Raw genomic sequence first — 16,550 nt, 5'->3', positions numbered from 1 at the left:
TCCTCCTCCTCCTCCTCCTTCTCCTCCTTCTCCTCCTCCTCAATTGTACTGGGGATTGACTCACAGCTTCATGCCTGTAAGGCAAGTGCTCTACCAGTGAATTACATCTGCAGCTCCCTTGCTCCACCCCAGCTTTTACTTTTCTTGCTGAAACAAGATCTCAGTAAGTTGTCCAAGTTGGCCTCAACTTGTGATCCTCCTGCCTTAGTCTCTGGAGTAGGTAGGGTTACAAGGATGTATCTCTACTGTGCCTTCCAGTTGTCTTAACTCTTTGAAATGCCATCCCCCACATTCATGAAGACATGATTTGCCTCTTTACCTTCTTAGCCACGCTTTTCTCATTCCAGTAGAATCCCTGAATAGGATTCTCTGAGCAAACTTAGAAGACAGTCTGATGGTGGTAAAATTGTCCCCTCCTGGCTCTTTCTAAAAGCATCTAAACTCTAACTTCAAGTAAGTTGTAAGATAGAAAATCTTTATAGGCTTGCCCAGAAATATTCAAGTATCTAAAACATTTCACAGAGAAATGCATTGTCTTCTAAACAAAGAGATTATATGAAATCATTTGGAACATAGTTATTAAAAAACTGCTGATATATATTGAAGTCAAAGACAAAATGTAAATGATTGACTTGATTATCTTCTGTGTTATATATTACGTTTACTATTTCCATTAGCAAAAAAATACTAAAAACAAAATGTAATAGAAAGGAATCATCAATTAGATTTTGCTTTTTAAGATATAAAATTAAAAAAAAAAACTAATTGTGTTCCTGTTTTGGAACAATGCATTTATCTCTACTCATAATGGCATTATCTGTTTTACATGCTAAGATGTTATTTATAATGAAGAAAACAGTGAAGCAATTATAATTGCAAATTGTAAATAAAACATTTATTCTAATCATCATTTAAACACAAATAAATATGCAATTTCAAGATACAATTAAATATAATAAGAGCAGTGCTTTATGAAATACAAATGACATACACACCCTTGAGTAAAATTTGCATATTTTAAGGTACATTTTAACCATTTACAATTGATATAATTTCTATTTATAGTTAAATAGGCTCTTTAAACTATCAACACTGTAAAAATGGAATAATCAAAGAGCCCTTCAGGTTGTACATTAATGTACTCAACCTGTGGAAATTTGAATTTGGAGTAAAAATTTCCGCTATGTTAATCTAGCATACATACTATGCCATGCACCTGTTCACAACATATTGCTGGAAAGTATTATATGGTAATGAATGGGTAAGCAAACTAGAAAGGAGTATATGATGGAGAATAAGGCATTATGTACAAGGTGTATACAATGAGAGTAGCATATTGAAACTGATTTTCACTTAAGCATAGCAAAGAGCTGGAAAGCTATTCTTTACAAACTATCGGATTAAGAAATGCTATATTTTTGTGTACCTTGGCATGAGTCAACCATATTGCCTCTATCAAATGTTAATGATAGTTTTATACAAGAGTATGACATAGAATAGATCATCAGTGGTCTCCTTGGTATCTGTCTGTCTCTGTCTCTGCCTCTGCCTCTGATTCCATCTCTGTGTCTGTTTCTTCATAGAAGGGGATGCACCACTTCTTCTTAGAAACTAGACTGGGGTTTTCCATGAAGCACTAATTAAGCCTTTTCTTAGTGTCATAACCTTGTACTGCTGACTATAGGAGAATACTTTTCAGCAACCTTCATTATTTTTATGCCATCTCAGTAAGAGACAAGTACAACTGTGTAAGCAAGGTCCACTACTTTCCTTCATGGAACTTAAAATTTATTGGGGCTCCTGGTACATGAATAGTGGTTGCAATTCAGTATGATAAACAGCACAACAAAGGGAATAATTGACAGGAAAAGATGTAAAATTGTGTGACAAGAGAAGCTATAAGATTCATCTAACCCAGCATTGCTGTAGAGCTGGAGGTCAAATTTGATTGCCTGGAGTTTAAAAAGCAAAAATAAATAAAATAATATGGCTTAATTAAAATACTTCAAATATAAAAGCAAGGAGTCATTTTTGCGTCTCATCTATCCATTTATTTATTTACATGTTTTTCTAGTTTCAACCTGTGCCACTGTCGAGTTCCGCTGTGCAGATGGGACTTGCATTCCAAGATCAGCACGATGCAACCAGAACATAGATTGCGCAGATGCTTCAGATGAAAAGAACTGCAGTAAGATATTCCATTACCTTTTGTTTGTTCTTGCCTGGACACCTTTGGCATTGAGTTGAATACTATCCAATTTTTTACTGAGCCTCATCCAGAATTGATATATAATTAACCCCTGTTGTGTGAGATAATTGCATATTTATTTCCTCAAATGAAGTTCACTTTTCTTGCATTCTCTGACCTACATAGAAGGCTTATAATCTTTGCAAATGAGGTGTTTCGGTTTTTTGTTTACATCTTTCTAGATAATACAGACTGCACACATTTCTATAAACTTGGAGTGAAAACCACAGGGTTCATAAGATGTAATTCTACCTCACTGTGTGTTCTGCCAACTTGGATATGCGATGGGTCCAATGACTGTGGAGACTATTCGGATGAATTAAAGTGTCCAGGTAATTCTAGGAAGTAAAATCTTTGCCTTGATGATTGAAGAATACCTAATTAAATATAATAAATTTCTTCTAAAGATTTAATCACTGAGGCTGGGGTTGTGGCTCAGAGGTAGAGCGCTTGCCTAGCATGCGTGGGCACCAGGTTCAATCCTCCGCACCCCATAAAAATAAAATAATGGTACTGTGTTCACCTACAACTAAAACATAAATGTTTAAAGAAAAGATTTAATCATTGAGAATAAAATTTAAATAATATAGACTAAAACATATTCTACTCTAAGTATGCTATTTGATCTCTTTAAATGAATTATAATATAAAATTCAAGAAATCTGTCCTAAGATCTCTCCTTAGATCAAGTTTTTTGATGTTTCCTTCCTCATTATTCCTTTTAAGATTGGTGATTACATATATTTTTTAAAATTTCTTTTTAAATTTTTTGTGTAGTTGGACACAATAACTTTTTTTTTTAAATTAATTTATTTTTACATGGTGCTGAGGATCGAACCCAGGGCCTCACATAACCGCTGAGCCACAACCCCAGCCCCTGGTGATTACATCTTTAAGATGTATAATCTATAAAGCATCAGCAGAAATGTTATAAACCTTGACTTAACTATTGATAGACTATCAAGAGGGATACTGTTTCTCACTACTGACTTTGCTCATGTTATATAGCATGTGTGAGACTGTTGATACAGTTTACATAATTTTTGGCATAATAGTTCAGGTAATAGTTATCATTTTTGGATCAAGATCAGGCAGTAATATTTTGTATCTGCCTATGAATCATCTTTACCTATATTAGTTCTGAAAAATATTTTCTGACTTCTTAGAAGAAGTCCTTCTATGAAAATGACTTGAGCGATCTATTTGAGGGTACTGAGATTTTAAAAATATTCAGAAGAGAAAGGTGTTCATTGCATAAAACTGACACTTTTGAATTTGGACTCAAACTACTGTTAGCCTTTGCCTACCCTGCCAAGAGTCACTTTTCCATATTTAGTTGGGATATAATTTTTTAAAATATTTTAAGAAATTTTATTCATGAGAATTTTGCATACCAGTTTGTATTTATATAAACAGGTAAACACAAACTACTAGGAAAAACTGATACTTATGATGGTTCATGATTTATTCTGTGATACCTCTGTTTCAGGCATTTTGGTTTAAAAATCGCTAATTACATCTTTAGAGAAAGTGGGAAAAAATTCTTTGGTGGCACTGACTATAGCTCGTGACAGTTCTTCCACATTTAAAAAAAATCTTGTTTTTAATCATGCAAATACTTTTTAAATATAGAATTTTACTACTTTGGAATCATGGATCCTGTGTGTCATGATTATTAATCTAATGTGCTTTTCAGAATAATACATTTTCCTTTTTGTTTGATACTGGGGATTGAATATTGAATTTAGGGGCACTCTACTACTGAGCTACTTCTCAAATTTTATTTTTTATTTTCAAGATAGGGTCTTGCTAAGTTGCTGAAGCTGGTCTCAAACTTATGAGTCTCCAGTCTGAGCCTATTGAATTGCTAAAATTACAGGCATGCACCACTGTGCCTGGCATAATGCATTTTCTTTACTAGGGCTGTAATTAATTTTCTTTTTTTTTGGTATAGGAGATTGAACTCCGGAGCACTTAACCACTGAGCAACATCCCCAGCTATATTTTGCATTTTATTTAGAGACAAGGCTTCACTGAGTTGTTTAGCACCTGGCTTTTGCTGAGGCTCGCTTTGAACTCCCAATCCTCCTGCCTTAGTCTCCCAAGCTGCTAAGATTACAGGCGTGAACCACCGAGCCTAACAATAGTTAATTTTTGAAATTATCCTTAAAGCACCATATAATAGAAATTTGTTAAACTGACATTTCATTTTCTTTTTCATATCCTTTATCTCTTTCTAGGGTTAACAAATAATAGAGTAAGCTTTCAGCACTTATAAACAATTGTGATTTTTACATTGGGTAAGAAAGAAAGGGACACTCATGCTGCTTTATGAGACAGGTGGGCACAGGCAGGAAGCCAGAAATAGGTCAGTCAAGACAGTTTGGATGGCGGGCACAGTGGCCCACGCCTGTCAGCCTCAGCAAAAGAAGGCTTTAAGGAACTCAGTGAGACCCTGTCTGTAAATAAAATACAAAATAGTGCTGGGGATGGGTCTCAATGGTCCAGTGGCCCTGAGTTCAATCCCTGGTACTGAAAAAAAAATAGTTTGAATGATATCTAGGAAGCTTCCTAAAAGACCTAAGTTATTGTTAAGAACTCTCAAGATCTTTTGATTTCATGATAAATTTACTAAAAAATGAATTTTTCTCCTTTTCAAAATATATCATAGGGAAACTTTTTATCTTAAAATATTCATTATGGGATACCATAGCGTGATTGGCATGTATACTCTAAGGTTGGCTTCCTGATGGGCTGTGGGTGTGGGCCAGGCTATGGAAATCTGAAGGTATGAGAGAAGAGATGTCATCTAGTACAGAGAAAAATCCAGTATTTTATATGCTCTTTTGGAAGCAGTAGTAAAAACAACTTTGTAAGTTTTATAAATTACAATTTACAAATTAATTTTATGTACAGAATTTTTATTCTTGTAATATTTTTCATAGTATCATAAATGTCATGTTTATTTATTTATTTTTGGTGCTGAGTTTAAAGACTTGCTAAGCATACACTGTCTTTTAGCTATACTCCCAAACCCATAATAATCTTAAAAGAGATTCTGCTTTAACATGTTTTACTCTTAAAATAGGGAATATTTGCTTAATTTCTATCAAAGCAGATTCAAAATAGCAGGCAGTAGAAACACTAAATCCATATTCATTCAGCAAAGATCTAAGATCTATCAATGTTTTACTTTTGTTGTTTATGTTTATTCTTCATATGAAATTAAGAATACTTTCCATGAAAATATGATTCTTTGGTTTTAGACTCATTTACTTGAGAGTCATATCAGCTCTCTCTCTCTCTTTTTTTTTTTTAGGGGGCTACTTGGGATTGAACTCAGGGGCACTCTACATCCCCAGCCCTATTTTGTATTTTATTTAGAGACAGGGTCCCACTAAGTTGCTTAGCACCTCGCTTTTGTAGAGGCTATCTTTTGCAGAGGCTGCCATTGAACTCCAGGTCCTCCTGCCTCAGCCTGCTAAGTCTCTGGGATATCAGGGATGCACAGCCGCACCTGGATCTTTTTCCTTTTTAAACTCCCATCATCTAATCTCCATATTACTTAATTTAAGAAGTTTTTCTGTGGTAAACTCTTTGTTTCAGGACCCAGTCCTGAAATGGATGTTATTAGTATGTACTCCCAGTCTCCTCTGGTCTATGATAGTTTCTTAGTCTTCTGGTTTTCAGAACCCTGGCATTCTCCAGAACATCTCAGGTATTCTTTGTCCATTTGCTTCAAATTTATCTTTTCCAGTTCTAGAAGTATTAATGTTTTATCTACCTATATTGAAGAAATTTAAAATTAATTTAAATTAACATTACATTCTATATTTTGTCACAGTTCAAAACAAACACAAATGTGAAGAAAATTATTTTGGTTGTCCTAGTGGAAGATGCATTTTGAATACCTGGATATGCGATGGTCAGAAAGACTGTGAGGATGGGCTTGATGAATTCCACTGTGGTGAGGATTTAAGTCTTGCTTTAATCGATGAACTATATTATGACTTACATGTTGATGTTCTCTTGCATAGGGATTTTACACAAAATATTTTAACAGATTTTGATGTCAATTTTCACTTTTATTAAATAAAACAAAATGATAAAAATTAAAGTAAAATGAGAAAATTATAATAAGGAGTAAAATTCTCCCATTGCAGTACTTTTTAAAAAAATTTCTGTTGAATTGCTTCCTCTGCCAATCTAAATAATATATGTACATTTTGTTACCTGATATAGTAACTTCAGGTGGGATTAATATATATACTTTGTGCTGTGAAAAAATAAGGATTTGGCCTACACTATGCATGATACTCCTATCTGGCATTGGCAATTATTATTATTTGAAATTCTGCAGATAACTTGAAATAATATCCTTAAGTTTCTGTTTACTCAAACATTCATCCTTACCTTCTACCTCCTAATTTCTCTGTGTGTATACTTTATTTCACAGTGTCAAGGTAAAAGAGCCTTTTAAATTATATTTTATAAAATTTATGGATTTTGTGGTTTTTTTCAGGCCAAGGAAATGTTCAATAGGAAAAAGCAGCATATATTCACTTTTAACACAAATGATATACACTGTGATGAGTAGACAGCCTAGAAAAAAAGATTTAAAATGGATCTTCCATGAAATGTCAGACTCCTCTGAAAGTAAATGTCATTGTGAAATGAGGAAATACATTTCGTTTGGTGAAGATCTTATATATCTTTACATTAGAGCCAGATTCTGAATAAATCTAACAGAAAACTTCAAAAATAGTTTCTGTGGATTTGTAATCCTCAATAGGGAACCATTATACGATTGTGTCTTCTTTAATTTTGTTTCCCAGGCTTCAGTTTTCTAAATTTCTCACTTTTTATATATCATCCGATTAAACATTTTAAGTGAAAATGCAATTGTTAAATATTCTTTCAGACTAAAACCAATATTGTTATTTTGACAATAGTTTGTATTTTAAACAATGTAATTTGGGAGGACTTTATTTTGAATGATCCCTGGTGATAAATATGATGGGTGGAGGGGGACTGTGGGGGTAAACAAAAGCATTAAGAACTGATATTGGAAAAAAAAATATAGTATCTTATTATTGTAAACATCCTGTAAGAAAAATTCACTATTCCTATGAGTTTGGGTCTTTTTAAGGAAGTGATATATAAACTTCAATGTGTTAAGTACATATAAGCATAAAACTTTTGATTTGTTTTCAAACTAAAACCTCCTTAGCTCACTTTTAAAACAAACATATTTGGTCTGTCCACCCCATTGTTGCCTTGTTTAACATGTATTTTTTTCTTTGTTAGTTTACAAATAGATTATAGTTAAAAAGGATTACTAAATGAACATGGAATATATATTTTATGACTGCATCCCACACATTTTTAGAGAATGACAGTCTGGAATATAGTTAAAGGTGAATAGTCAGCACAGTGAAAAGTTCAAAGGCAAGTCCTATGACAACCGTGTTGAAGGAACATGGTGTGTAACTTGGAAACAGAGGGAATATGCAAGCCATTGTCAAAATTTTATGTAGAGTTGTCACAGGGAAGAAGAATTTGGCTTGTTTAAGGGCTGATTTTAGAAAAGTCTAAGAAAGAGCTTTCTCATTGTGAAATCTGTTCTAAGATAATCTTAGCCATTTTTTTTTTCTTCTTTACAGTTGACCCATAATACTTACACATATTTATTGGGCACCAGGTGATATTTTGATATATGTATACATTGTTATAATGTTCAAAGAGAATAGGCATGTATTTCTTTAAGCAAATTCATTTCTTGATGGTGAAAACATTCATACTTATTTCATTTAGCTTTTTAAAAATATATAGTTCATTATCCTTATGTGTACCTATTGTCCATTAATACACCAGAGCTTATGTCCCCTAGCTGTTCCACCTAAAGTAAGCTGCATTTTTTGTTTTCTAGATTCTTCATGCTCTTGGAACCAATTTGCTTGTTCTGCACAAAAATGCATTTCTAAACACTGGATTTGTGATGGAGAGGATGATTGTGGGGATGGATTAGATGAAAGTGACAGCATTTGTGGTAAATAGTTCCTTTTGTGTTCTCAATCAGTTTTTAACCACTCAGTACACTCTTTGCTGTCTTTGTTTTCTTATGTATGAAACATCACTAAATTTACAAGACATACTTATTATTTTAATAGTAATCTATTGTTTTACTTATTTTATTGTATATATATTATTATTTAAGATTTTTTCTTAATATTACCACAATCAATGCTTTTTTTTTTTTACTTTTATTTCTAGTTTTCAGTGACTCCTTTGTAGTAAATCCAATGATTAAGATTGTTGGATCAAATGGTCAAATGTTGGGGTGGGGATGTGGCTCAGTGGTAGAGCATTTAGTTAGCATGCACAAAGCCCTGGGTTCAGACCTTGGCAACACACGCGCGCGCGTGCACACACACACACATACACACAAATCAAACACTTTTTTTGATAATTGTAGTTGTGTATTGCCAAGTTACCCTCCAAAGTTTGTAGATGAACCCATACTACCACAAATAACATATGTTGTTTCTGCACATCTCTGTGTGTTTTATACGGAGTTGTTTTAAATAACAGGTAAAGGAAGGTGACTGCTATATAAGATTTTAAAATGTAATTTTGAATTCAGCCTTCTAGAACTAGAGATAGCAGTTTCAAACATCTATGTTTGCCTATTGCATGTCAACTGCAAACACAATGAAATTGCTTTTTAATAATCACAAACATTTTATAGTTTAAATGGAATTATTAACTGAATTTCTTAAGGGGTAAAAGAAGAAAGGGAACTAATAGTGTCCACAAATTTATTATAATTGTTCAGTCAGTCTACTAATTTATTAACATGTCTGTCTATCTGTGTGTTCCATTTGTTTGTATGTCTTTGTAGCTATAAGTATAAAGTCTTCACTAATTACTTTTATCCTATTGAGTAGCTTGTTAATTCAGCTCATTTTAGAAAGAGAAGGACCTGAATCACAGGATAAGGTGCATAGAGATAAGCACATTTAGCATCTTGTTCAGATTTCAGTTGTGGTCAGCTGTGTATGTCATGGCCACACAGAGAGTACTTTATAGTACTTGGGCTACACTCAATTTCCCTATAAATAATATAAAATTGGTGATAACTTCTGAAAGCAGACAATTTATTTTCTTATCTTTAAGCCAATGGAAATTTACCTTTTCTTTATATAGCTAAAATGATCGGGAGTTACTTGTAAGACAAAAAGAAGTGTAGAATGATCAGTATCAGAGAGCTTTGAACGTGAGAAAACTTAATAATCAATTAGATGACTGCTTAGCCTTTTTCTTTTGTTGCTATTGGTTATTAAATTTTTAATTTTAACAAGAAAACTTACCTATTTTTAATGGGATACCTCTGTTTCCAGTGATTAATTCATCATGCTTGTGACCCTCTGTTAAGCCTGCAGTTCATGGCTGCATTGATAATGATGGGCTTTCTGAGTAGTCTCTATGTAATAGAAGAACCAAGACTCTGAGGTTATACAGTTTAGACTCTTAAATGTTAATGATTATTGAAAAGCAATTACAGTGTGTTTGTAGTTGGCATATAGTAGACAGATACTCACATTTACACTAATACCTCCAATTCTTTGTTCTCCCATGTGTGTTTTCAAGCTGTAGGATTATGGGAAGCTTAACTTCATTGCTTATTGCTGGGGTTACTTACCTATTAGATACAAAAAGATTTACCTATGTACCTGTTGTGATTATTTAACAGACCAATGTACACTGTATCCACAGGTGTATTGCCATTCTTTTATGTTTACATTTTCTTGCCTCCTTCCTTTTGTCAAAGTGCTGTTGTCATGTCTGAATGTATGTCAGGAATAATGCTTCTAAAAAGATAATAAAATAATAATGGACATGTTTGTCAATCATCAAAACACTGACTCTATTAATTTATTTTCACATTATATTTTATATACCAAATACAAATCTAATACACAGTATAATCTACTTTAGATTAAACCTCAGTTAACAAACTAAATCTAGTATTTTTAAAATAGTAAAGGAACCTCACAAATAATTTATGTCAGTAGGCCCCAATATTTATTGTACAAAAGATCCTGCTAAAATATCTGTTAAAAATGTAGCTTCTCAATCCCTACCATAGGTGTTCTGATGGGTGATGTGTATATATTCTTTTTTAATGCTCACATAATGATCCTGAAATGGGATATTGAGGATCGAATTTTAGAAAATGATAGTCTAATCTACCTCCATCTTTTGATAAGTGGAAAAGAGAAACCCAGAGACCAAAAAAAAAAAGTGGACTGAAGTTAATCAGCTAACTTAGTAATGACAGAGGTAAACCAGAATCTAGATTTCTGAAATAGTAAACAGGGTAATGATTCTTACCAATCAATGTTTGCTATCGAGTAAGGACATAAGACAGATCAAGTGGAATTCCATTAGCTTGTCCTTCTTCTCCCTTGGGATTCTTTTCCCAGAGGAAGATGATGTGTCTCCAGATGGTAGTGCCAACTGTGGAATGAAGCCATGAGTTTTTTCCCTTGGTCCATTTTCTTTTCAATTGACTTCAATGTGTTGGCATGTTCTTAATGCAGAATCTGTTGAACACTATCACAGGAGACAACAAATTAGCTGTAAAGAACCTTATGTCATTTTATAGCAGGAGATATCTTTGTAATTATGTAGTCATACCCCTCATTTTAAAGACAGGAAATTCAGACATCAGCCTCCTCCAAGGTTATGCAGAATTAGATTTCTCCATGGCCAAATCAGTACTTCTCTATTATGACTACCTTGGGAACAAATTGAAAAGATAATAATGGAAGGTATCATGGAGTTCCACATTGATCAAAACTTTCTTAGTAGACAAATGTGGTTAAAAAAATCTCAAGCTCAGTAATGCAGAAATTAGAACATTGAATTGAGAATATAATATTGAAAATGACACTTTATGTTCTTCGAGCATGCTTGAAGAGATAGTTAATAAACAGTTATAATAGAAAAATAATTTCTGTGAGAGAAGAATTTTATTAGAGAAGCTAATAAAGACAGACTATTTAGCGGGAAAATTCATTTTTAGATAAAAGGAACATTTACTTAATGATTATTTTCTGATTTCTTCCAGTAAAATTAAACCTCATTTTGTTGCAGCATTGACCCTAAATTAAATGAGTAAATCTGAATCACCTGGGGAATTTTCAATATACTATTCTTCCTGTCCTCCGAAAGAAGTATATACCAGGGACAGACACATTTATGTGGGAGAAGATCCCCAGGGCTTGGTTTTTGTATTTGTTTTATCTTTTTTTTTTCCCTTGGGGATTTTATTTTGGCAAACCACTGCTATCAATTTTGAAAGTATTGCTTTGGAAAGCAGTTTCTACTCATAAGAACTGTATGACCGAAAAGTAAAAGGCTAATAATCATTTAATTAAAGTGTATTGGTCTTTTCTTTAAATGTCCAGAAGCAAATATTTTTCATCTATCAAGTCAGTCATATTTTCTTCCTGGAGATGGTAAATTGGCAGGGGAGAGGGGGTGCATAAGCAGTTGATGGATTATTTTTCTATATTTTTATTGATATAGTGTTACATAATGGGACGGGATTTGTTGCTGCATGTTCATACACATTATAACAGTACAATTTGGCCATATAGTAAATATTTTTAAATAATTCTAAAGCTATCTTTTAAAAACACCTATTCCTGACAGCTTTTGTTATAAGAAAGTGAAATTTCAAAAGTTAGCTTGGATTCATATTTGTATATTTGCTTATATAAAATGTTTTAGTTCAGGCTGGGGTTGTGGCTCAGTGGTAGAGCACTTGCCTAGCATGTGCCAGGCCCTGGGTTCAATCCTCCACATCACATAAAAATAAATAAATAAAATAAAGGTATTGTGTGCAACAACAACTAAAAAAATAAATATTAAAAAATTATAAAAAAAGTTTTAGTTCATTTGTTGATATACAATACTTTATTAAAAATTTTGTATACAAATGTTTTATACAAATAAATACAATTCCCTAAATATTCAGGATATATTACTATTCAAAGGGCTAAGGAAATATCATAAGAGGGGGGTCAAATGACATATGATCATTCTATGGTTATATTAAGAAGAAAATAGAAAACAACTATGACCCTTTGGATTTACAGTCCAAATCAACATTCTTTTTTGTTTTGTATTGTTTTGCTTTTGATTTGGCTATATATGTTTGGAAAACATAATACAGCTAAATGAACATTGAATTGATAGAGCAGAGAAAAGGTAGATTTTGTTCATTAGATGTGTAAAAACAAAAAGAACATGGACACATTTATTCTTTTTAACAACATATTTAGGATGAATAATAATAACATTAATGATTAAGAGAGATGCTCAAGAATGAAAAGGATTTTGGCATTCCAATGCCCCATGTAGAACCCTGGGCAATTTGTGTCTTCTGCAAGCTTCTTAACTTGTTCAAGCTTATGTTCCCTTTTCTGTGAAATGATATGAATAGGGGTTTTCCTGAATTAAATGAGTTTCTCTGTTAAATTTTTCCTGAATTAAATGAGTTTCTCTGTTAAATATCTAACATATATTAAGCAATAAAAATGATGCTTCCTTGATTCTTACTATTGTGGTCCCTATCATTATAAGTTCAGGTCTTTCAAAATGTTGCCCCAGATCGTTCCTAATTCTATGACATTTCTATGATTTGGGACATTTTACAAGGAGAAAATAAGTTATTTTCTACCATGTAGCTTTAATAGATATAACACAAATTAGGAAAGGATGTATTGGATGAAAATCTCTACACATCTGTAGGGAATAGGATAATGTTTGATGACTCCCAATAATTACAGTCTCTTGGTTGTAAGCAGCATTCTTCTGCTTCCCTCTTTTCATTAGGAAATGTAACTGTGAACATTTTCTAGCGTTCATTCCTAGCAGCACGTTTCCTTTGTGTTTAAGGTTCCATCACCTGTGCTGCGGACATGTTCAGCTGCCAGGGTTCTCGTGCCTGTGTGCCCCGACACTGGCTTTGTGATGGTGAACGAGACTGTCCAAATGGAAGTGATGAGCTGTCCACAGCCGGCTGTGGTATGGACGTTTATCAGCTATTGTCAAAGAAAACTCTTGGCAAAACCCTTGGATGTTTGTGTCATAGTACTCATTCACTTCATGTTTTCCTTCACTTTCCTAATCCCTGGGCCCTTAGGTAGTATTAGATCTAATCAGGTGGGACGTTGTTACCATGGTAGTTCAGCAGCCTCTTTAATTTGCTGTGCAGAGTGTTTCAGATGTGCAGTGGTATTACCCACTTTAAAACCATTTAGATGACTGCAGATTTGTCATTGCACTTCTGAGATAGTGTAACTGCACCACGTGTGTGAGTGTAGCAGATCTGGCATTTTCTTTTTAATGCCCGCCAACCCCCCATGAAAGCTTTCAGATTGCCTATGACAGATACTCTGTAAATAGCTGCTCTGATCTTAGATAACAACTGATCAGGAGGTCAGTAAACACCTACTAGTGCTACAAATAGGGTATTAACCCCTGGGTCGGGTAGAAATAGTATGGATATAGCTGAATGAAGCTAGGGATCATAGGACCACCTTTGGAGGTCAGACAATTTACTAAGTTTCTGATTCTAGGAAATTCTCAGGAAATTTTCAGAGAATTTCTCAATAGTAAAAATTTAGATAAGTTCCTTTGCATGGTCAGGAGGATAAAGGGACTGAATATTTGATTGTAGACCCCAAGGTCACACAGGGGGTCTGTTGAGCTGAGCAATTTATCAGAAATAGTTCTGCAAATTCTGCTCCTCAGCGTATATTCTGCCAAACATCTCACAAATGGCCTATTTCCATGTCTTTAAAACATTGTATTTGAAGCCTTAATGTAAGTGTGTGTGTACATCTGGGACAGTTGAAGCACAAAAGAAAACGAAAACTTTGAGATAGGCCTATTTGCACAGAACTCCTGCTATTGTTGTAGAATAATTCACTTTGATCTTGAAACTGATATATGTGTCTATAAAGGTCGATGGGGCCACTGAGGGCTACATAATAAAGGTTTAAGCATCAATTCAGGGATCCAGATGGTCCCAGTATGTTGTTGCTATTGTAGCAAGTTAACACTCTGGGAAGCATATTAACACTTTTGGACCACATGGGTACTATTAAGTAAATTATGCTAAAATGTAGCAAATTGCACTCAAGTGACCTGCAAGTGTTAATGCCAAATAAGTCACTGTAGCTCACTGTTTTAAAGAAGGATGCATGTGTTAGAATTGGCATAATTCACTTGAGTTATAAAAACTGTCACACAGTTCAGAGTTAGAGGTGTTATTATTAATGCTAACTTGTCCTTTGATATTAATGTCATTTCTATGTGACTTCTTTATAGTTTTAAAAATTAAATTTATTGAAAGTAAATTATACTTGATTACATTCAAATAACCCTTTGTGTTTTACCTACTCGTGGCTCTATTTCAGTAATTACTAAGATGAAAGCAGAGATTGCTTGGTTCATGTAGTCTGAGGCTGCCTGAGGATGAAGGACTGATAAGCATGTGAATGAATAACTATAATACCTTAAGAATGAGAATGTTGTGTGTCAAAGATACAGGGTCACCACAACGAAATATTATGTCAGAGTCCTGGAAGTGTCATGGAAATGTTTCAAGAAAAAGTGATAATGTTGTCTAAGTCTCAAAGGACAAAGAGAGGGCTCTTGCATGGAAAGGAAAATGCGTAGGCTAGGAGGGGGGAAAGTGGCAGGTACTAAATTGCTTCCTGCGTCCATTATATTTCAGTTGTTGTGATAGGTGGTTTTTATTTACATTAATGAATTCCCATAACATTACCATCAAGTGTTTTTGGGGATCTGCCAAAAATAATTACTATATAGGTAGGAATTTAAAGAGCACATGGGAATTCATTGAATATCTGACATGAGAAGATCTGCTTCACGTACTATATCTAGTCCTTATGAGAAATTTACCAGACAGATTTTATTATCCTCATTAAACAGATAACGAAACAGATGTCCCAAGAAGGTAGATAGCTTCCTTGAGGATACAAATCCAATTGGCAGAGCCACTTTCTGCAAACCATTATTCTTTTCAGCATTCTACAATAATATACAGTAATTATTGACACTTGAAGTGTCCTAAACTTTGAATCCTACCATAGTCTTTATCTTTTAAATATAAGATTACTGAAAAAGTTAAATGATCCTTTCAAGTCTTCTATGATTATATGAGTATAGTATTAAAGTTTATGTCCTGTGCACATGCTTTATTTTACATTTGGATCCACCACTGGTTAGGGACTTGCTGGAGCATTACATTCAAGGGTTAGTATTCTCAAAGGATCAATGTTCCATTTCATGGGTCAATTTTTTAAATTTTCTGTGGTGGTTACAATGGGGTTCATTACATCAGAGATCTTACACACCAAATTTAATACCCCATACTTGCACTTACCCAAAAGGTATATTTTCTTTTTAAAAACAATAACTTTCTCTACTCTCTTTGTTTACTTTTTACTTCTGTCAGAAACATTACCACTTGGTGATCTTTTCAGTTCTACTTCTGAACAAGGAAGTAACACTTTTATCATGTAACCAGCATGACTGCAAGCGTGAGGAGAGAAAAGACCCACCCATGTTATTAGCCAAGTTTTTTCTGACACACAAATATTTGAATTCATTCTTAAAAAGCTTACCAACTGCCACATGGCCTCAAATTTCAGGGGCACTCTGGATTGAGAGTAGAATTTATTAATACTAAAACTTTGAAATATATACATAGAATGTATTACATATGAATACATTCTACTACATACATGCCATTGTTAACTAATTTGATATATTGGAAATTAAGCAAAATTATATTTTTTCTAAATAACTATGAATTATTAGGTATAATTTTATTCCATTTCTAAATTTCTAATATGTGAGATGATACAATATGTGCTGCTTTAACTCTATATTTCGTGATGTCTTTCTTAGCTCCCAATAACACATGTGATGAGAACACCTTCATGTGTCATAATAAAGTGTGCATTCCCAAGCAGTTCCTGTGCGACCATGATGATGACTGTGGGGATGGCTCTGATGAGTCCCTGCAGTGTGGTGAGTACATCCAGCTCCCAAAGAGGAGGATCTCAGGCAGAAAGCCTTTATAGAAGAACCTGCGTTTGCACAAATCAAAATCAAACAATCCTTCCTTCCTTCCTCCCTTCCCCTCCCTCCTTCCTTCCCTCCCTCCCTCCCTCTCTCTTTTCCTCCCCCCCCCCCC

General features: G+C 33.9%; 1 protein-coding gene across 1 annotated transcript in view; it reads left to right on the top strand.

Annotated features, from left to right (window-relative positions):
• Positions 1-16,550, top strand: part of Lrp1b (LDL receptor related protein 1B) — a 1,807,788-nt gene that overhangs the window by 1,533,796 nt on the left and 257,442 nt on the right. The window contains exons 48-53 of the mRNA XM_015479144.2: positions 2,075-2,188; positions 2,431-2,580; positions 6,093-6,215; positions 8,178-8,297; positions 13,217-13,345; positions 16,262-16,384. Of these exons, the coding sequence (XP_015334630.1) occupies positions 2,075-2,188; positions 2,431-2,580; positions 6,093-6,215; positions 8,178-8,297; positions 13,217-13,345; positions 16,262-16,384 (759 nt within the window). The remainder of the gene's footprint in view (positions 1-2,074; positions 2,189-2,430; positions 2,581-6,092; positions 6,216-8,177; positions 8,298-13,216; positions 13,346-16,261; positions 16,385-16,550) is intronic.

This window comes from Marmota marmota, unplaced genomic scaffold (assembly GCF_001458135.2).
Source record: "Marmota marmota marmota unplaced genomic scaffold, marMar, whole genome shotgun sequence".
NCBI lineage: Eukaryota > Metazoa > Chordata > Mammalia > Rodentia > Sciuridae > Marmota > Marmota marmota.
Note: the sequence above shows the minus strand (reverse complement) of the source record. Positions and strands in the feature narration are given on the sequence as shown.